General features: G+C 44.7%; 1 protein-coding gene across 1 annotated transcript in view; it reads right to left on the minus strand.

Moving 5' to 3' along the window:
- The window catches only part of CENPE (centromere protein E), a 124,747-nt gene that overhangs the window by 19,466 nt on the left and 83,448 nt on the right, over positions 1 to 21,833 (minus strand). Inside the window, 16 exon segments of the mRNA XM_038755434.1 lie at positions 2,463 to 2,532; positions 2,534 to 2,578; positions 2,580 to 2,648; positions 2,650 to 2,670; positions 7,375 to 7,443; positions 7,446 to 7,490; positions 7,492 to 7,545; positions 7,548 to 7,577; positions 7,669 to 7,733; positions 7,736 to 7,817; positions 7,820 to 7,873; positions 7,875 to 7,898; positions 14,349 to 14,375; positions 14,377 to 14,430; positions 14,433 to 14,471; positions 19,043 to 19,249. Coding sequence (XP_038611362.1) covers positions 2,463 to 2,532; positions 2,534 to 2,578; positions 2,580 to 2,648; positions 2,650 to 2,670; positions 7,375 to 7,443; positions 7,446 to 7,490; positions 7,492 to 7,545; positions 7,548 to 7,577; positions 7,669 to 7,733; positions 7,736 to 7,817; positions 7,820 to 7,873; positions 7,875 to 7,898; positions 14,349 to 14,375; positions 14,377 to 14,430; positions 14,433 to 14,471; positions 19,043 to 19,249 — 955 coding nt within the window.

The following is a 21,833-nucleotide window of genomic DNA, read 5'->3' on the forward strand; positions in this document are numbered from 1 at the left end:
GTTTTAATCCCTGTTTTACAAATGAGTGAGACTGAGGCACAGAGAAGTGAAGTGACTTGCCCAGGGTCACACAGCAGACAAGTAACAGAGTTGGGATTAGAATTCATGACCTTCTGACTCCCAGGCCTGTGCTGTATCCATTAGACCATACTGCTTCTTGTATGTACCACTGCTTCTTACAGATATGGGATTTATAGCATCCTTAGAGAACTACTTTGCTCTGCTCCTAGACTTCAGTTCAGCATCAACAGAGCACCTTTGGCTAAAGAAATGGGCTTTGCATCTCTGATTTAAACAGCAGTGATAGGTACCCTTGGCTTCCATATTCCAGGTGTATTTGAAGGTTTTCTTAGGTTCCTCCTCTAGGTAATAATAATAATATTAATAATAATAATAATAATAATAATAATGACATTTATTAGTACTTACTATGTGCAAAGCACTGTTCTAAGCACTGGGGAGGTTACAAGGTGATCAGGTTGTCCCACGGGGGGCTCACAGTCTTAATCCCCATTTTACAGATGAGGTAACAGAGGCACAGAGAAGTTAAGTGACTTGCCCAAAGTCACACAGCTAAGTCACTTAACTTCTCTGTACCTCAGTTACCTCACCTGGCAGTAAAGGGGGAGCAGAAGGGGGTTTGCGAGAGAGGTAAAGCAGAGGTGGTGGGGGGATTAGTGGAAGTTGTTGTGTTCGAGTACTACCCACAGCATGGGAATGATGGAGCAACAGCTAGAGCCCCAATAACATGGACAGGGCCTGCAATTGCCCAGAGATGGTTTTAGGTCAAAACCAACCCCAAGGGATGGGAAAGAAGGGCTGGAGCCAGGTATCTGGAGAAAGATCAGGAAACATACCCAATCATAAAACTGGGCACAAACCAGTCCTCCCTTTTTTGCATCAACTAAGACTGCTGTCCCATTACTAAGCTCCTTTCTCACTTTATGGGGCTCCATCAATGCTAAATGGGAAATGGGGCAGGGTAAACGTGTCACTGATCATGGTATTGGCTCAGAACATGACTCATATAAGCATTTGAAATGTGGGGGAATATAAACGGTCGATTGAAGTGGAGATAAATGAACAAGTTGACAACAGGTTTTTTATGAAGCAATTCCCCAGTAGACTGTACACTACTGGGCAGGGAGTGTGTCTTTCAACTCAGTGGCGTAGTGGATAGACTACAGGCCTGGGATGCAGAAGGTCATGGGTTCCAATCCCAGTTCTGCCACTTTTATGCTGTGTGACCTTGGGCAAATCACTTAACTTCTCTGTGCCTTTTACCTCATCTGTTAAATGGGGATTGAGATTGTGAGCCCCACGTGGGGCAAGGGACTGTGTCCAACACAATTTGCTTGTATCCATCCCAGCACTTAATATAGTGCCTGGCACATAGTAAGCGCTCAATACTGTTGATTGACACCTTATCCCACGAAGAAGCCTGATTGCCCGAACGTTCAGCTGACAGTTCTGGCAAAGTAAATCTCTCCTCAACTCCTCCTGATCTAGATAGATATCAGAAGACTTATCTGTCCACAGTTCGTGTCAGATCAAATAAAAATATTCACCAAACGTCTACCGTGTTCAGGGCATTGTGCAATGCCATTAGTAGACAGGATCCCTGGCTTCAGGGAGCCAGCCGGGGCAACAGCCAAAGATTTTCCAATGTGGAAACAAGACACTTGAGCAGTAGGACAACATCGTTGAACTGAAAAGGCAATTTAATTTAGAAATGGATGATGAAGATGTTAAGTTAATGGCATCTCATGCAGAGGAATTCTTGTTTAAGGGCCCCTTTGAAACTCAACATTCTAATGCAACACTGCGAAATGTCAAAACAGATGAAAAAGTTATGGTCCCTCGACCAGTTAACTTGGGATTAAGCAGGCATGTCTCAGTTGCCAAGAAAGTGGGTGAATTTAGAAAAAAAGAGAGCTCCTCTTTCCAATAATGTCTTATGGTACACTGAGGTACTCAGGAGTTAGCTTGTCTCAAATAAGGAAAGGAGAATGTGATTTTTCAACCAAAATCGGAGGTTAAAGTGGAAAAAACCACAAATAGTGAGCAGAACACGCTTCGACTTCAGGACTCTTGTAAAGACTCAAAAATCATACTATAGCTTTTTATTTAGTTGACATTTTGATGTTATGCTTTGAATTTTACAAAGGTCAAATGAAAGTTTAGGGATGTGTGATACAGCATATAATGCAAAAGATAATTTCAGGTTTCCAGAGGCTTCTAAAATGGACCCTAATATATATGCAAATTTATGGGAAAATGCACCCCATGATACAGACATTTACAATACAACCATAAAAGCAAGGAACATAAATCATTCTATATTGTTGGGGCTGCCTCTACAATGAATTTACTCCTCAGAGAGCAAATGCTTTCACTGACATTAGGGTCCGACTTTTCAGTTCTACTGAAGACAAATTCTCAAGTCCGAAACTTACCTTAATTTTTCCCATTATAGTCGATAATCACTTGAGAAAGTCTGTCGTTTTTCTGCTTCATGTTTTTTAAGAGACCTTTCTATGTCAAACTCAGTCGTAGCACAGTATTCCAAAAGCTTGCAACATTTCCTTTCTATCACTCACTACCTGTTGAAGATCGGCCTTCATATTGGGGAGGTCACTTTCCATTTCTCGAGAGCTCGTGCAAAATTTGCTGTGGAGAAAGTCATAGAATTGGAGAATGCTAGCCCCATTTTACACAAAAAGATAAATAAATAGAATATATATGAAAATGAAAAGGTGAGCAGAATAATACATTCTTGGGAGGAAGGATTTTCTCATGTTATCTGGTTCTAAACTTCACAAGGGACAGATGAGTGTGTAGTGGTTAGTCGTGCGTGATGGCATTTAACAGTTCCTGAACTTCCCTAGGACCGTCACAAAGGAAGGTAGAGGAGGAAGCTCCCCCTTGGAGTCCATAAAAGGGAGAAAATTATTCAAGATCCTAATCCAGCTAACCGATCAACCAACCAAACTGACCGGTATTGACCAGTAGCTTGGCCTAGTGAAAAGCACCTGGACCTAACCCCAACTCCACCTCTTGCCTATGTGACCCTTGGGGCAAGTCCCTTAACTTCTCTGTCCTCAGTTTCCTCATCTGTAAAATGGGGATTCAATACCTGTTCTCCCTCCTACTTAGACTGTGAGCCCCATTTGGGACAGGGATTATAACCAACCTGATTAACTTGTATCTACTTCAGCAAGGTAGTGCTTGGCACATAGTAAGCACTGAGCTTCCACACTTAGTATCATCATTGTTATTATTGATCACTTAGTCCATGTACAGCACCATTCTAACCACTTGAAATGTTACAATAGAACAAGTAGATGTGATCCCTGTCCTTGAGGAGCTTGCAATCTAGTGAGGGAGACCACACTAAAATAAATTACAGGCAGGAGGACACACAACAAAGTTTAAAGACTCATGGAAAGTGCAATGGACGGGAGGATATGAGGTGAATACTTGAATCCTCACACCCTTAAGGACGTATTTAAAGGCATAGATAATGCAGTTGGAAGGCAGGGGAAGGGTAAGATGGTGAGATGACACATCATTCATTCATTCATTCAATCATATTTACTGAGTGCTTACTATGTGCAGAGCACTGTACGAAGCACTTGGGAAGTATAAGTTGGCAACATATAGAGACGGTCCCTACCCAACAACGGGCTCACTGTCTAGAAGGGGGAGACAGACAACAACAACGAAAAAACATGTGGACAGGTGTCAGGTCATCAGAATAAATAAAAATAAAGCCTGATGCACATTATTAACAAAATAAATAGAATAGTAAATATGTACAAGTAAAATAGAGTAATAAATCTGTACAAACACATATACAGGTACTGTGCGGAGGGGAAGGAGGTAGGGCAGGGGGGATGGGAAGGAGAAGAGAAAAAAGGGGGCTCAGTCTGGGAAGGCCTCCTGGAGAAGGTGAGCTCTCAGTAGGGCTTTGAAGGGAGGAAAAAGAGCTAGCTTGGCTGATGTGCGGGAGGGAGGGCATTCCAGGCCAGGGGGAGGACATAGGCCAGGGGGTCAACGGCGGGACAGGCAAGAATGAGGGTACAGTGAGGAGGTTAGCGGCAGAGGAATGGAGGGTGCGGGCTGGGCTGTAGAAGGAGAGAAGGGAGGTGAGGTAAGAGGGGGCGAGGTGATGGAGAGCCTTGAAGCCGAGAGTGAGGAGTTTTTGCTTGATGTGTAGGTTGACTGGCAGCCACTGGAGATTTTTGAGGAGGGGAGTAACATGCCCAGAGTGTTTCTGCACAAAAGATGATCCGGGCAGCAGAGTGAAGTATAGACTGAAGTGGGGAGAGACAGGAGGATGGGTGATTAGAAAGGAGGGCTGATGCAGTAATCCAGTTGGGATAGGATGAGAGGTTTGAACCAGCAAGGTAGCAGTTTGGATGGAGAGGAAAGGGAGGATCTTGGCGATGTTGCAGAGGTGAGAACCGGCAGGTTTTAGTGACGGATTGAATCTGAGGGGTGAACGAGAGAGTAGAGTAGAAGATGACACCAAGGTTGTGGGCTTGTGAGACGGGAATCAATCAATCAATCAATCATATTTATTGAGCACTTACTATGTGCAGAGCACTGTACTAAGCGCTTGGGAAGTACAAATTGGCAACACATAGAGACAGTCCCCTACCCAACAGTGGGCTCACAGTCTAAAAGGGGGAGACAGAGAACAAAACCAAACATACCAACAAAATAGGATAGAAATGTACAAGTAAAATAAATAAATGAATAAATAGAGTAATAAATATGTACAACCATATATACATATATACAGGTGCTGTGGGGAAGGGAAGGAGGTAAGATGGGGGGATGGAGAGGGGATGAGGGGGAGAGGAAGGAAGGGGCCCCAGTCTGGGAAGGCCTCCTGGAGGAGGTGAGCTCTCAGCAGGGCCTTGAAGGGAGGAAGAGAGCTAGCTTGGTGGAGGGGCAGAGGGAGGGCATTCCAGGCCTGGGGGATGACCGTGGGGCCGGGGGTCGATGGCAGGACAAGCAAGAACGATGGTACAGTGAGGAGATTAGCGGTGGAGGAGCGGAGGGTGCGGGCTGGGCAGTAGAAGGAGAGAAGGGAGGTGAGGTAGGAGGGGGCGAGGTTGATGGAGAGCCTTGAAGCCCAGGGTGAGGAGTTTCTGCCTGATGCGCAGATTGATTGGTAGCCATTGGAGGTTTTTGAGGAGGGGAGTAATATGCCCAGAGCGTTTCTGGACAAAGATAATCCGGGCAGCAGCATGAAGTATGGATTGAAGTGGAGAGAGACACGAGGATGGGAGATCAGAGAGAAGGCTGGTGCAGTAGTCCAGACGGGATAGGATGAGAGCTTGAATTAGCAGGGTAGCGGTTTGGATGGAGAGGAAAGGGCGGATCTTGGTAATGTTGCGGAGCTGAGACCGGCAAGGTTTTGGTGACGGCTTGGATGTGAGGGGTGAATGAGAGAGCGGAGTCGAGGATGACACCAAGATTGCGGGCTTGTGAGACGGGAAGGATGGTAGTGCCGTCAACAGAGATGGGAAAGTCAGGGAGAGGACAAGGTTTGGGAGGGAAGACAAGGAGTTCAGTCTTCGTCATGTTGAGCTTTAGGTGGCGGGCAGACATCAGATGGAGATGTCCTGAAGGCAGGAGGAGATGCGAGCCTGGAGGGAGGGGGAGAGAGCAGGGGCAGAGATGTAGATCTTGGTGTCATCAGCGTAGAGATGATAGTTGAAGCCGTGGGAGCGAATGAGGTCACCAAGGGAGTGAGTGTAGATTGAGAACAGAAGGGGACCAAGCACTGAACCTTGGGGAACCCCCCACAGTAAAGAGGATGGGAGGGGGAGGAGGAGCCTGCAAAAGAGATTGAGAAAGAACGGGACCGGAGAGATAAGAGGAGAACCAGGAGAGGACGGAGTCTGTGAAGCCAAGGTCAGATAGCGTGTTGAGGAGAAGGGGGTGGTCCACAGTGTCGAAGGCAGCTGAGAGGTCGAGGAGGATTAGGACAGACTATGAGCCGTTGGATTTGGCAAGCAGGAGGTCATGGTGACCTTTGAGAGGGCAGTTTCCGTGGAATGTTGGGGACGGAAGTCAGACTGGAGGGGGTCGAAGAGAGAGTTGTTGTTGAGGAATTCGAGGCAGCACGTGTAGACAACTCGTTCAAGGAGTTTGGAAAGGAATGGTAGGAGGGATATGGGACGATAACTAGAAGGTGAGGTGGGGTCAAGAAAGGGTTTTTTTAGGATGGGAGAGACATTGGGCATGTTTGAAGGCAGAAGGGAAGGAACCAGTGGAGAGTGAGTGGTTGAGATGAAAGTTAAGGAGGGGAGAAGGGATGGAGCGAGAGATTTCATGAGATGAGAGGGAATGGGGTCAGAAGCACAGGTGGCCGGAGTAGCACTTGAGAGGAGGGAGGAGAGCTCCTCTGAGGATATCGCTGGGAAGGATGGGAGAGTAGCAGAGAGTGTTGAGAGCCGGGGGGGTTGGAGAAAGGGGGGAAGAGACTTTGGGGAGGTCGGACCTGATGGATTTAATTTTGTTAATGAAGTAGGAGGCCAGATTGTTGGGGGTGAGGAAGGAGGAGGGGGAGGAACCGGGGGCCTGAGAAGGGAGTTGAATGTACGGAAGAGCTGGCAGGGGTGATGGGCATGGGTGTCAATAAGGAGGAGAAATAGTTTTGTCTGACAGAAGAGAGGGCTGAGTTAAGGCAGGAAAGGATAAACTTGAAGTGAACGAGGTTGGCATGGTGTTTAGACTTTCCGCCAGCAGCTTTCGGCAGCTCGGAGCATAAGAGCGAAGGAGGCGGATAGTGGCAGTGATCCAGGGCTGTGGGTTAGTGGTGCGGAGAGCGGCGAAGGGAAAGGGGAGCGAGTGAGTCCTAGCTGAGTAGAAAGAGTAGAGTTGAGAGCAGTAATCTGATCATCAAGACTGGGTAGAGAGGAGAGGGCGGCGCGGAGGTGGGGTGTGAGGCGCTCCGGAAAGATGGGTGGGGTCCAGAGAGCGGAGATCTCTGTGAGGTAGTAATACGGATTTACAGGGGAAAGGAGTGTGAGTGAGGAGGCAGGTGAGAAGATTATGATCAGAGAGAGGGAAGGATAGTAGTGCCATCTACAGTGACGGGGAAGTCAGGAGAGGATGGGTTTGGGGAGGGAAGATAAGGAGTTCAGTCTTGGACATACTGAGTTTTAAATGGCGGGCAGACATCCAGATGGAGATGACCTGAAGGCAGGAGGAGACCCCGAGCCTGAAGGAAGGGAGAGATGAGCAGGGGCAGAGATGTAGATTTGGGGTGTCATCAGCGTAGAGATGATAGTTGAAGCCGTGGGAGTAAATGAGTTCACCCAAGGTAGAGGAGATGTGATTTTAGGATTATCTTACCTCATTGTGCAGGTCGATTCTTTGACCCAATGTGTAGTTGTTTAATTCTTGAATTCCTGCTTCAAAGTTCCTTTTTGGACATTCTGCATTTGAATAACTAATTTATTTTGCTTCTCTCCTTTCCTCAATCAAACCTATTGTACAATCATTAATGGAGTTATGGTGTTCCTCCGTTTTTCCTGGGCAACCGTATCTAACACATACTATTAGAAGGAATAGAAAAAAAAAGAGAGCCAATCTTTAATAACAGGGTAAATTACAGCTGAAACCCAAGTTGGATTTGTACCAAGGTACTTTCAAACACTTAAGTTTCTTGAGCACATAGATCTGAAACTCCTTAGTAAGCATGCAGTTCTGAGCTGTATTTTTTCCATCTGTTTGGATTCTTCCAGTGAGAGCTGTGCCAAACCTTGGTTCAGGCTTATAGTCTGGAGCAACAGATTCCTTTCTCGAGAGCGAGAGAAATTTCCATCAGCCCAATATCACCGTCATTTTTCAACTTCTGGGAATCGCTTCAGAAGCTCCTGAAATAAATTAGATAAAGTCCATTATTTAGATTGAAAATACCAGCTCCAAGATCTCGAAGGGGTTTTGTCAATATTAAATCTTACACTTGAACTATGTGGGTGTGATGTAATTGATCAAAAATATTTACTGAAAATAGCTATAGCATTTAGGTATCTTCTGAGTGAAAATGATCAACTGTATTTACTCAACACTCACTGTACTAAGTGCTTGGGAAAGTACAATACGACAGAGTTGGTAGGACATGATCCCTGCCCACAAGGAGCTTACAGTCTACAGCAGGAGAATAACATTGTAATAGGTTGGGGATAATAGAGTATATGAATATCTGTATAAGTGCTGTGGGGTTAGAATAACAAACCACTAGGGAAAATACACAGTGAGAATCCCCATATCTACCCACAAGGGCTCACAATCAAAAAAATAGTGGGGTGAAAGTTGGCAGAGGACACAAGGAAAGAAAATATTAATAACAACAACAACAACAACTGTGGTATTTGTTAAGTGCTTACTATGTGCCAGGCACTGTAGTAAGTGCTAGAGTGGATACAAACAAATTAGGTTGGACAAAGTCACTGTCCCTTCTGGCGGCTCAGAGTCTCAATCCCCATTTTACAGATGAGGTAACTGTGGCACAGAGAATTGAAGTGACTTTCCCAAGGCCACACAGCAGACAAATGGTGGAGCTGGGACTAGAACCCACGACCTGCTGACACCAGGCCCAGGCTCTATCTACTATGCTGTGAAATGATAGAAACCCAAAGCAACATCTGAGACAAGGAAAATGATAAACCCAGTAAGAGCAGTAGTGTTCAGTGAGTAGAGGAGCAGAGTTTCAGTCTCCTCAGGTCTCAGAAGTTTTAAATTCACAACAGCCACAGCCTTCTTGACATTCTAAAATTTTGAGGAGCCCTTATATGACAGTGTTTAAATGCTTCCTGGCCCCGCAATTTACTATGTGCAGAGTACTCTACTATGTGCTTTGGGGAACTAAAATAGAAGACAGAATCCCTTTCCCAAAGGAGCTTACAATTTTAGTGAGGGACATAAAATAATTTACAAATGAGGAAGTGCTCAAATACTACAGTATGCATGTCACAAAAGTGCAATGAGACGCAGTGAGTGCACAAGTGCTAAGGTGGTGCAAAACAGTACTGCGTTGTAGATTGTAGCGAGGATGTGAGCTGGGGAAATGACTTCCTGGAGGAAGTGGGATTTCAGAAAGCCTTCCGAAAATGGAGGAGCAGAAAGATTGGGCAATTTGAAGGGGAGGGAGTCCCAGGCAGGAGGAAGAGCTTGAAGTAGGGGTTGGAGATGGGAGAGTCTAGAACAAGGCATGGTGGGAAGATTAGCTTGGGAAGAACAGGGAGTGAGAACTGGGGTGTGATAGAAGATGAATAGGCAAGTAGTGGAGGTTTCAGAGGAATGGAGAAACTTGTGCAGTAAAGACTGGAAAGTGGAAGAGGCTGGAGGCAAGCGAATGTGTTTGTCTCTAATCCCTCCCCACTAGCTTATATTCACAGACTGTGAAGGACAGGGTCCATGTCTAACTCCCTACCTGTACACCTGTTTCCCACTGATTAATGTAGTGTTCTACCCCACAGTTAAAGACCTTAATAAATACTACTACTCCTACTATTAGAGAAGCCAGTGAGGAGACTGATGCAGGCGTCAAGCAGTAAGATTGATGTTTCTAGGACCAGGAATTGAAGAGGAAAAAAGGGGTGAAGGGAGAGCAGGGGAGACCAGGGAAATGTTGGGCCTAGGAAAACGGACAGGATTTAGCCACAGAATGCATTTGAGAGTTCAAAGACAGAGAAGAATCTAGGATAATGCCAAGGATGCTGGTGTTATCAACTATTATGGGAAAGTTCAGTGGTGGGAAAAGACAAATACGATTGAATGAATGAATTGAGGAAGGAAGATAAGGAGTGGTTTTTGACACAGCTTGAAGTAGCTAATGACATGCATAAGGAGAGGTCTTGCAGGCAAGAGGAAATGTGAGATTGAAAAAATCAATCAGTTGTATTTATTGAAACGCTTACTGTGTGCCGAGCCCTATACTAAGCACTTGGGGAGAGTACAGTATAGACAGTTGGTAGACATGTTCCCTGCACACAAGAAGCTCATAGTCTAGAAGGGGAGACAGCCCATTAAATACAGACACGTTACGGAAGTGCTGTGGAGCTAAAGGTGGGGTGAATAGAGTAGAAATTCAACTGCAAGGGAGATGCAAAAGGGAGAGGAAGAAGAGGGGAATGAGGGCTTAGTTCAGGAAAAGTCTACTGGAGGACATGTGCTTTTAATGAAGCCTTTGATGGTGGGGGAGAGTAATTGTCGGCTATGAAGAGGGAGGGTGTTCATTCAATTGTATTTATGAAGCACTTACTGTAGTGCAGAGCACTGTACTAAGCAATCTGGGAGAAAAACTATCAAAATAAACAAACACATTCCCTGCCTACAATGACCTTACAGTCTAAATGGGGAGACAGACTGATATAAAACCCCCTGCCCTCTGACTTCCAGGCCTGGGCTCTAATGATGTTTGCTTGGCTCTTACCATGAGCCAGATGCTGTACCAAGCGCTGGGTAATAATAATATGATGATAATGATGGCATTTGTTACGCACTTACTATGTGCAAAGCACTGTGGAGATTACAAGTTGATCAGGTTGTCCACAGGGGGGCTCACAGTCCTTAATCCCCATTTTACAGATGAGGTAACTGAGCCACACAGAGAAGTTAAAATGACTTGCCCCAAAGTCACACAGCTGACAAATGGCACAGCCGGGATTTGAACCATGACCTCTGACTCCAAGCCATGCTCTTTCCACTGAGCTATGGTAGACACAAGTCATCTGTCTGGACATGGACAATGTCCCACACTAGGGGTTCCTAGTCCTAATCTCCCACTTCACGGGATGAGGGAACTGAAGCCCAAAGAAGCAAAGTGACTTGCTCAAATTCACACAGCAGCCAAGCAGTGGAGCCGGGACTAGAACCCAGGTCCCTCTGACCTCCCAGGCCCGAGCTCAATCTACTAGGCCCTGCTGCTTCTTTAAGTATCAGAGTCTATGGTCATGTCCTCTGACAATGAAAGGGCCCCTGATATGGGCTGTATATCTGAGGGCACTGCCTTGGCATAAGAGGCCCTACAGTCCATGCTGGTCCTAGTAAGCGCTTAAATATAATTGAAAAAAAAAAAAAGAAAAAAGGATCGAGATTGATTTTAATATCTGTCATTAAAAGGGAACAAATACCAAATGCAAGGGCGATGCAGAAGGGTGTGGGGAGAAGAGTCTTGCAGGATGAAGGCAATAATTGAGGATGAAGACTGCCTTTAAAACCTCAAGTCCTAAAGTATCAATTCTCATGGGGTTCCAGCCTACAGGAAAGGGCCTGGGAGTCAGGACACCTGGGTTATAGTCCCAGCTCTGCTACTGGCCTGCTGTGGGACCTTGGGCAAGCCACTTACCCTCTCTGGGCCTCAGTTTTCTCATGGCTCATTTCATCAAGCACTTAGTACAGTGTTTTGCACAAAGTAAGCACTGAGTAATATGAATGAAAGAATCATTTGTCTACCAACTCTGTTATTTGTTCTATTGGACTCTCCTAAGAACTTAATACAGTGCTTTGAACAAGGTAAGCACTCAATAAAATACCATTAATAGATTGATCTGATACAATAGCTGCTCCCCAATTCCTCAGACTATGAGGCTCATGTGTACAAGCAGGGTCTGTGTCCAATCTAACTAACTTCTATCTACCCCAGTGCTTACCCCACAGTTTCTCCTCAAATTCTATAAACACCACCATTATCATTATAGTTTTTCCTTGAACTGGGGTTCTCAGAAAGACCCAGGGTTAGGACACATGAGCGAGAGGTTGGCAGCAAGATAGATGAGATCGAGGTACAGTGAGTAGGTTGGCATTAGAGGAGTGAAGGGTGCAGGTTGGGTTGTTGGTGGAAAATCAGGAAGGAAAGGCAAGAGGGGGCAAAGTGATTGAGGGCTTTAAAGCTTATGGTAAAGGAATTTAGGTTTGATGCAGAATGGGCAACAATTGGAGGTTCTTGAGGAGGGGAGGCAACATGGGCTGAATGGCTTTGGGGGAAAAAATGATCAGGGAAGCAGATTGAAATGTGGACTGAAGGAGACAGACAGGAGGCAAGGAGGTCAGCAAGGAGGCAGATGCAGTAATCAAGGTGGGATAGGATAAGTGAGTAACATGGTAACCAGTTGGGATGCAGAGGAAAAGGCAGATTTTAGCAATGTTGTGAAGGTTGTAACTGACAGGATTTGATGACAGACTGAATATGTGGGTTTGAATGAGAGAAATAAATCAAGGATAAACATCAATGTTACAGGGTGTGGGAGACAGGAAGAATGTTGGCTCTGTCTACAGTGACAGGAAAGTCAGTGGGAGAGCAGGTGGGAAGATAAGGAGCTCTGCTTTGGACATGTTAAGTTAGAGGTGTTTGCAGGATATTCAAGTAGAGATGCCCTAAAGGCAGAAGGAGAAATGAGAGACTGCAGAGGAGAGTGATCAGGGTTGGAGATGCAGATTTGGAATCATCTGGATAAGAGATGGTAGTTAAAGCCAGGGGTGGTGGATGAGTTCGCCAAGAGAACCGACGGAGATGGAGAATAGAAGTGGACTCAGAACTAAGCCTAGAGGGACTCCGATATTTAGTGGGTGGGAGGCAGAGAAGCCCACAAAAGAGGCTGAGAAGGAATGGCCAAAGAGAGAGGAGGAGAACCAAGAGAGGACAGTATCAGTGAGGCCAAGGTTGGATAGTGTTTCCAAGAGAAGGCTATGGTCACCAGGGTGAAAGGCAACTGAGAGGTCAAGGAGGATTAGGATGGAGTAGAGGCCACTGGATTTGTCAAGAAGCAGATCACTGGTGACTTTTGCGAGAGTAGTTTTTGGGGAGTGATGGGGCAGAAGCCAGATTGGAGGGGATCAAGGAGAGAATTGGAGGAGAGGAAGTGGAGACAATGGATATAGACCACTCACTTAAGGAGTTTGGAGAGAAGTGGTAGGAGGGAGATGGGGCGATAACCAGAGGGAAGCCCTGGGGCCAAGGGAGGGTATTTTTAGGACTGGGAGACATGAGCATATTTGAAAGTGGAGAAGAAAAAGGTATTGGAGATGGCAGTCTGGGAGGGAAGAAGAAAGTGGGCAAGCACTTTGATAGATGCGTAGGAATGGGGCTGGAGGCTCAGGTGGAGGAGGTGGATTGCGGGGAGGAAGAACTACCTTTTGGGATACTGCTAGGAAAGATGGGAGAATAGAAGTGGGCAGAGGAGGGAGGAATCAGAGAGGAGCAGGGGAGATTTTAGGGAAATCAATGCCTAATGGTTTCTCATTTTTTCAATAAATTACATGGCCGGGGTCATTAGGGGCCAGAGAATGGGGGAAGCAGGGGGATTGTGGAAGGAGTTAAATGTTGAAACAACGGGCCGAGGGCAATGGGCATGGGAGTCAATAGAATGGAGAAATAGTGTTGCAGGCAGAGAGGGCAGAGTTAAAGCAAGCAAAGATGAACATAAGGTGGTCAAGATAGTATGGTGAGCTGAATTTGCAGAGGAGTGAAGTGAGCATGCTGGGTTTCAGAAGGAAATCAGAGATTAAGGTAGGTGGGGGCAAGGTAACTGAGTGCTTTAAAGCATATTGGTAAGGAGTTTTCGGTGGATGAGGTGGGATGGGCAACCCCTGGAGGATCTTGAGGAGTGGGAAAATATGGATTGAGTGTTTTTTTAAAAAAAGGATTTGGGCACAGTCCAGTGAAGTAGAGACTGGAATGGAAAGAGTTAGAAGTTGGAGAGAGAACTGGACTATCATTTCAAACAATCAATGCTGATTGTTGAGAGAGCTAACTCTGTGCATTACACTGTATTAAGCCACTTGAGAGTATAGAATAGCATTGCTAGACATTGACTCTAGACCTCAAAAGCTTACAATAAAAACAGATTCAGGAGTCACCCATATAGAGATAGGATTTGAAACTATGGGAGCAGATGAGGTCCCTCAGGGAGTAAGTAGAAAGTGAGAGGAGTAGGAGAACTCACCAGTTTAGAGGTGAAAGGTGGAAGAGGAGCCAGAAGAAAGACTGAGATAGAGAGTGGGCTAGAGAGGTAGGACTATGTTGGTGAAGCAAAGATTAGATAACACTGCCAAGAGGAAGGAAGTGGTCCACAGTGTCAAAGACAGCTGAGAAGCCAAGGTAGATTAAGAATAATAATGAATAATAGGCTAGGCACTCCTCAGTACAATCAGGTGCAATGGATCTTGTTAACAAACCACAATATTGATATGTGAATGCATACTCTGCGGGGCAAAAAAATCCACAATGAACAAAAAAAGGGAAAGTAAAAGGTCTTAGTAGATGAAGTGCAACAAATATTTTCCTAAATCCCATTTAAGGTTTAAGAATCATTGGAACATACTTTTATTTTCGAGCATTTTTCCTTTAAGGTTTTTATTGGAGTGCTGTTCAGTCTCATCTGTTGTGCGTGGTTCAGATTTTATTACTTAACTTTCTCTTCAGTTTGCTTTGAATTTTCATCCCACTGTAAAGCACAAAAAAAATGTTAGCTGTAATTCTGTTGGCAGATACCAATAACTTTTTCACATCGATGTTTTTCGATCAACAATGTATTTGGCACAGCACATTAATAAAATTAGCTATTTTTCCTGTCCTCCAATGGCATCCCTGTTGAGACCTCAACTATGGTCGTTGGTCACCCAACTTAAGCACTTACAACAAGCTCTTCCTCAGCATAGGGGCTACTAAGGAAATTCCACAGGATCCTAAGAAGAAAGCTGAAAGATCAGATTGTGCAATAAATCAGGGCATTTCACTACTCTCTATTGCTGGCAAGAGCCTGGCCTTTACACCACTGATTCAACTGCTAAAGAGTAATGTTCAATGAATGCTCCCCAAAATCATAGTGTAACTTCAATCACAGGGGGTCACAGCTGACATGATCTTTGTGTGCACCAGTTAGAAGGAAAGTGCAGGGACCAGCACTGAGACCTCGCCATGCAGCGTCAGGAGAAACGGTCTGGTGCATACCTGCAATGACGGGCAGAGGATGGTATAAGCACTTCCTGTGTGCAAAGCATTGTATTACAAGCTGTTAAGAATGGACAGTTGGGAATTAGACTTCATCCCTGTCCCTCTGGAAGCTCACTTGATTACTACCATGTGGCCTTCCTTAGAATCACAATCACAGTTCCCGATGAAGAGAACTGGGTGTGTTGGTGATAAGGCCTTTCTGAGTACAGATACCAAAAGTCTTCATATCCCAAAATGCATTTTGGCAATACCATGTTGAAGACTAAGTTTAGCCTGATATGCAGCCAATAATAACAATAATAATAACACTACTACTACTTACTACCACCAACAATGATAATAATGGTTGAGCACTTTCTATATTCAAGTACTATACTAAGCACAGGGGCATATTTACATTAATCAGGTAGGACACAGTGCCTGCTTTATAACAGGGTTCAGAGTAAAAATAGAAAGGAGAACAGGCATTTACCCCCCACATTTTACAGATGAGGAAACGGAGACACATAGAGGTTACGTGACTTGCCTGAGATCACCTAGCAAATAAGAGCCTAAAAAAAACACAGAAACAATTTTTCAATGTGAAGGAACAGATCAATAAAGCTCAGGCAAAACTGGATTAATTGGTAGAAATGAAGGAGCAATTAAGGGCCTGGGATTTGACTCTGGAAGCTGTAAAAATGAAAAAAATTGGAAACTTTAGGGGAGTCTGGAAGAGATGGTAATTGTAACCAGGAAAGAATGAGCTGAAGATGTCACTGAAGACTTTCCAAATGGAGCACAGCCCAGTGAAGAAAGATTGGGACTTTGGTAAGAAAATCTCTAGGCTATAAGCTAGTTAATAATAATAATGATGATGGCATTTGTTAAGCGCTATGCGCGAAGCATTGTTCTATGCGCTAGGGGGATAGAAGATGATCAGGTTGTCCCATGGGGGCTCACAGTCTTAATCCCTATTTTACAGATGAGGTAACTGAAGCTCAGAGAAATTAAGCAACTTGCCCAAAGTCACACAGCTGACAAGTGGCAGAGCTGGAATTAGAACCCAGTTCCTCTGACTCCCAAGCCTGTGCTCTTTCCACTGAGCCATGCTGGGAAGGTGTCTATCAACTATGTTATATTGTACTCTCCCAAGCACTCAGTACAATGCTCTGCACATAATAAGTGCACAATAAATACAATTTATTGATTGATTGATTGAAGTGGTAGAACCGGGACTAGAACTTTCCGTAAACCCACCTCGTCCAAAAAGCATAGGGACTGGCTAGCTCAGCCCAAACGTAGTGGAGTACTGATTCCGCCTGGCCAAACCCAGCACATTGGACAATGGGCTGTGGGACCTAGATGTTGTTTTGATCCCACACATCACTTTGCTTTGACACTTTCAATCTCACCATCACTGCTATTAATTCTGTGTCTTGTAAGTGTGCAGAACACTTTACTATGCTCATGCAACAATAATACCAGAAACCAAAAAAGACACTGTTCCCACCCTCTGAGGCTTCCGACCCAAGAGTGGTGGGAGGGAAAAAGGGAGACCAATTTACAGTTATTTACAAATAGTGAGAGTACAAGGAAGAACCAAGGTGTACCAGGTAGTAATAACACAAGTATGTTGGGATTAAATACCAGAAAAATATAAATGCAGATGCATTCATTCATAAGCTTTGAGGGTGGTATCGACATGTAATGCTTAGGACCTAATTTGGCCTCAGAGAGTACTTGCTATTGATTCTCACTGACCCTCAACCTGGACTGCAACTCTGTCTAGCCTTTTATCACACCCATTGTTTCTGGAAAGGGGGTAAAATGACTCCCTCCCTGCCCCCACACACATACACTCACACCTCCACAGGACCCAAGAGTTCCTGGGGTTTGGGGAGTGCTCAATAAATACAACTGATGATCTAATTTTACTGTAGCTACTGCAGTGCTTAGCACATAGAAGCACTTAACAAAATTCCATTATTATTACTAATCAGCATATTTTGCCCTCCTGGAACCCTTATGTTTGGATGATTTGCCCAATTAGAAGACATTTTATTTTCGTAGGATGCCTAACCCACTTGCTAGTTACCTCGAGACTTGGCTTCTTTCTCCCTTCCATAATTTTATTGCTCAGTAACAACAACAACAGAGGGCTGGAAGGGGAAAAGAAAGGTGGAGGAAATTCCAATTTATTAACTTGGCTACTCTGGGAAAAGACTGGATGGTGGGGGTGATTAGCTGATGGTGGTAAGATTATAGCCTCCTACCATTCCTTTCCAAACTCCTTGAACGAGTTGTCTACACGCGCTGCCTCGAATTCCTTAACAACAACTCTCTCTGGACCCCCTCCAGTCTGGCTTCTGTCCCCTACATTCCACGGAAACTGCCCTCTCAAAGGTCACCAATGACCTCCTGCTTGCCAAATCCAACGGCTCATACTCTGTCCTAATCCTCCTCGACCTCTCAGCTGCCTTCGACACTGTGGACTACTCCCTTCTCCTCAACACGCTATCCGACCTTGGCTTCACAGACTCCGTGCTCTCCTGGTTAACTGTGCTCTCCTGGTTCTCCTCTTATCTCTCCGGTCGTTCATTCTCAGTCTCTTTCGCAGGCTCCTCCTCCCCTTCCCATCCCCTTACTGTGGGGGTTCCCCAAGGTTCAGTGCTTGGTCCCCTTCTGTTCTCGATCTACACGCACTCCCTTGGTGACCTCATTCACTCCCACAGCTTTAACTATCATCTCTACGCTGATGACACCCAGATCTACATCTCTGCCCCTGCTCTCTCCCCCTCTCTCCAGGCTCGCATTCCACCTGTCTTCAGGACATCTCCATCTGGATGTCTGCCCGCCACCTAAAACTCAACATGTCCAAGACTGAACTCCTTGTCTTCCCTCCCAAACCCTGCCCTCTCCCTGACTTTCCCATCTCTGTTGACAGCACTATCATCCTTCCCGTCTCACAAGCCGGCAACCTTGGTGTCATCCTCGACTCCGCTCTCTCATTCACCCCTCACATCCAAGCCGTCACCAAAACCTGCTGGTCTCAGCTCCGCAACATTGCCAAGATCCGCCCTTTCCTCTCCATCCATACTGCTACCCTGCTCATTCAAGCTCTCATCCTATCCTGTCTGGACTGCATCAGCCTTCTCTCTGATCTCCCGTCCTCGTCTCTCCCACTTCAATCCATACTTCATGCTGCTGCCCAGATTGTCTTTGTCCAGAAACGCTCTGGGCATGTTACTCCCCTCCTCAAAAATCTCCAGTGGCTACCAATCTGCGCATCAGGCAGAAACTCTTCACCTGGGCTTCAAGGCTATCACCTCGCCCCCTCCTACCTCACCTCCCTTCTCTCCTTCTACAGCCCACCCCGCACCCTCCGCTCCTCTGCTGCTAATCTCCTCACCGTACCTCGTTCGCGCCTGTCCTGCCATCGACCCCCGGCCCACGTCATCCCCCGGGCCTGGGATGCCCTCCCTCTGCCCATCCGCCAAGGTAGCTCTCTTCCTCCCTTCAAGGCCCTACTGAGAGCTCACCTCCTCCAGGAGGCCTTCCCAGACTGAGCCCCTTCCTTCCTCTCCCCCTCGTTCCCATCTCCATCCCCCCATCTTACGTCCTTCCTTTCCCCACAGCACCTGTATATATGCATATATGTTTGTACATATTTATTACTCTATTTATTTACTTATTTATTTTACTTGTACATATCTATTCTATTCATTTTATTTTGTTAGTATGTTTGGTTTTGTTCTCTGTCTCCCCCTTTTAGACTGTGAGCCCACTAATGGGTAGGGACTGTCTCTATATGTTGCCAACTTATACTTCCCAAGTGCTTAGTACAGTGCTCTGCACACAGTAAGCGCTCAATAAATACGATTGATGATGATTATTATTATTTCTTAGATTATATATGCATTTCATTTTTCCATCTCCTACACTCCAGTTCCCAGGTATTCGATTGTTGTCAAAGATGCATCTTCAGGTGGTAAACAAGCTGCCAAAGAAAGCTACAAATGCATACTAAACCATAAGGCTGACAGAAAGTACACATAGTGGGGATAAAGAGAGTTTTATTACCTCAGTGCCTTTCTGCAGGTGGGCCTGGTGTTGGCTCTTCTCTGCAGAAGCAGCCTCCAGCAAGCCCTGAAGCTGGTCTCTCTCTTGTTGGATGGAGGCAACTTGTTTCTTCAGGTGTTCCACTTGCTCATTCTCTACCTCCAACTTGGCTGCTACCAGTTGTTTTTCTGCATTTATGACATTTAGCTCATTGGTTAGATCATTTATCTGAAAGAGATATTAAAGAAACACATGTTTCTTTCACACTTATTAAAAATAGGTTTCATGCAACCTGTAACCCCCAAAGGACAGTCAGAGGCAATTCCTCATTAATTGAGGGGAAAAGATTGACATTTATGATGGCCAAAACTGGAGTGTTTCAGATCTAAAGGAGGAAAGTGAAGACAGCTGAAATATTCCCTCCTTCACCCATTTTGCTTTCCTTCTTTTAGAAGACTTGGATGTACCATAGGACAGCTTCACTAATAGCTTTAATTATTTCATCTACTAGAAAAGCAGCTGAGGAGCAAAAAAATTAAATGTTCCTTTTAAAAGAAAATACCAGCATACCACCTAGAGAAGACAATTTTTTTCCTACCTATAAGGTTCTTTTTTAAAATAAAAATACACCTAAAGCATCCATTCTTTTCCAAGTCATAGAAAACTGGACATTGTATCTGACATTCCATCCTCTGAATTTTGTTTTGGATCTAGTCTTATCTCAACCACCACACTTTGCCTTAAAAAGTATTGAGCTTTGATTTTTAGTGATGTTGTAGGAATTAAAATTTCTGGAACCTTTCTAGCTTGCCCATTTCATATATTGCAAACTGTACAGTAGAACAGGTTTATTTGAAAGCTAGTCACTGCCTTACTAGGCATCTAAACTCAAAATTGTTCACTGCCCACAATGGCCTCTTGCACACTGCTGCTACAGTGCTTTTGCACACTCAGTCTCTGCATAGTTAAAGCCTTTAATTAATCAATCAATTGTATTTATTAAGCACTTACTATATGGAGAGCACTATACTAAGTGTTTAAGAGATTACAATAGAATAAGGTGAAATGTTCCCCATCCATAACAAGCTTACAGTCTAGAGGAAGAAACATTAAGTCCAGCAAGAATCTGTAAATGGAAGAAAAGAGCAAAGGACATCTCCTCAAAGAGTCCCTCTCCGAATAAACCTTCATATCCTACTCTCTCTCACTTCTGTGTCTCCATCCCTACATTGATCCTTGGAGACTTCAATATCCACATAGATGTTCTGACGACACTTGCACTTGGATTTGCAGCCTTAATCACCCCATCCTCAGCCCCACAACACTAATGTACATATCTGTAGTTTATTTATATTAATGTATATTTCCCACTCTAGGCTGTAAGCTCCTTGAGGGCAGAGAATGTGTTTACCAACACTGCTATATTGTACTCTCCCAAGCACTTAGTACAGTACTCTGCCCACAGAGAGCACTCAATAAACATCATCAGTTGACTGACTGAAAACAGAAGCATTTGGATTTGGCCAGAAGAGGAGATTAAAGAAGAGCATGGGCCTGGGAGTCAGAAGGAACAGGGTTCTAATCCTGGCTCTGCCACTTGTCTACTGTGTGACCTTGAGCAAGTCACTTTACTTCTCTGTGCCTATTTTTTCTCATTGTAAAATGGGGATTAAGACTGTGAGCCCCATGTTCATTCAATCATATTTATTGAGTGCTTACTGTGTGCTACTAAGCACTTGGGAAGTACAAGTGGCAACATATAGAGACGGTCCTTACCCAACAACGGGCTTACAGTCTAGAATGGCGAGACACAGATTGTGTCCAACCTGAGTACCTTGTATCTTCCTTGGAACAGTGCCTGGCACATAGTAAGCATTTAACACATACCATAAAAAAAATGAGTACCTGATAGTAGTGATGACATTTATTGAGTATCCACTAAGCATTGAGCATTGTACTAAATGCTTGGGAAGTATAAAACAATCCAAAATATTAACTAAGGTAACCATGGCATTTGTGAAGTCCTTACTATGTGCTAGTACACTGTATTAAGCACTATTTGGAGTCAGAGGTCATGGGTTCAAATTCCGGCTCAGCCAATTGTCAGCTGTGTGACTTTGGGCAAGTCACTTAACTTTTCTGTGCCTCAGTTACCTCATCTGTAAAATGAGGATTAAGTCTGTGAGCCCCCCGTGGGACAACCTGATCACCTTGCAACCTCCCCAGCGCTTAGAACAGTGCTTTGCACATAGCGCTTAATAAATGCCATCATTATTATTATTATTATTCTACATGATAATCAGGTTGGACACGGGATCACAGTCTAATTGGCATCAGGGAAGAAAAATCAAATCAATGGTATTTAGCGTATACTGTTAGACATCAACGAAAGTGGCTGGAATCCCAACCTTCCCCCTCATCTCCCCATACCCTAACACTCCACTATAGATGGGATTCCATCTCTTGAACCATCAGTTTTCCAAAGCACCTTGCTCCCAATCCAACATAAAAAGCAGCACTGATGTTGTGTGATGATGTAGGTGTTTAAAATTTACCTCATGCTATTTGGCATCTAACACCACTGAAAACAGTTTGGAAGACTTAAGTGGTTATAACAGTGCAAAACAAACAACAGTAAAAGATAAGAGCAGTTGATCCAAACACACCTGGTCTTCAGCAACCACAACCATAAATTGCTTTCAAAAGCTCCATGCTGATCCTTTCATAAAAGTCTGTTTGCATAAAGTTTGATATTGCACATATCACTCACCTCTATCAACGACTCCAGATTCTGGTAATGGTCATCCACTGT

This window comes from Tachyglossus aculeatus, chromosome 12 (genome assembly GCF_015852505.1).
Source record: "Tachyglossus aculeatus isolate mTacAcu1 chromosome 12, mTacAcu1.pri, whole genome shotgun sequence".
Classification (NCBI taxonomy): domain Eukaryota; kingdom Metazoa; phylum Chordata; class Mammalia; order Monotremata; family Tachyglossidae; genus Tachyglossus; species Tachyglossus aculeatus.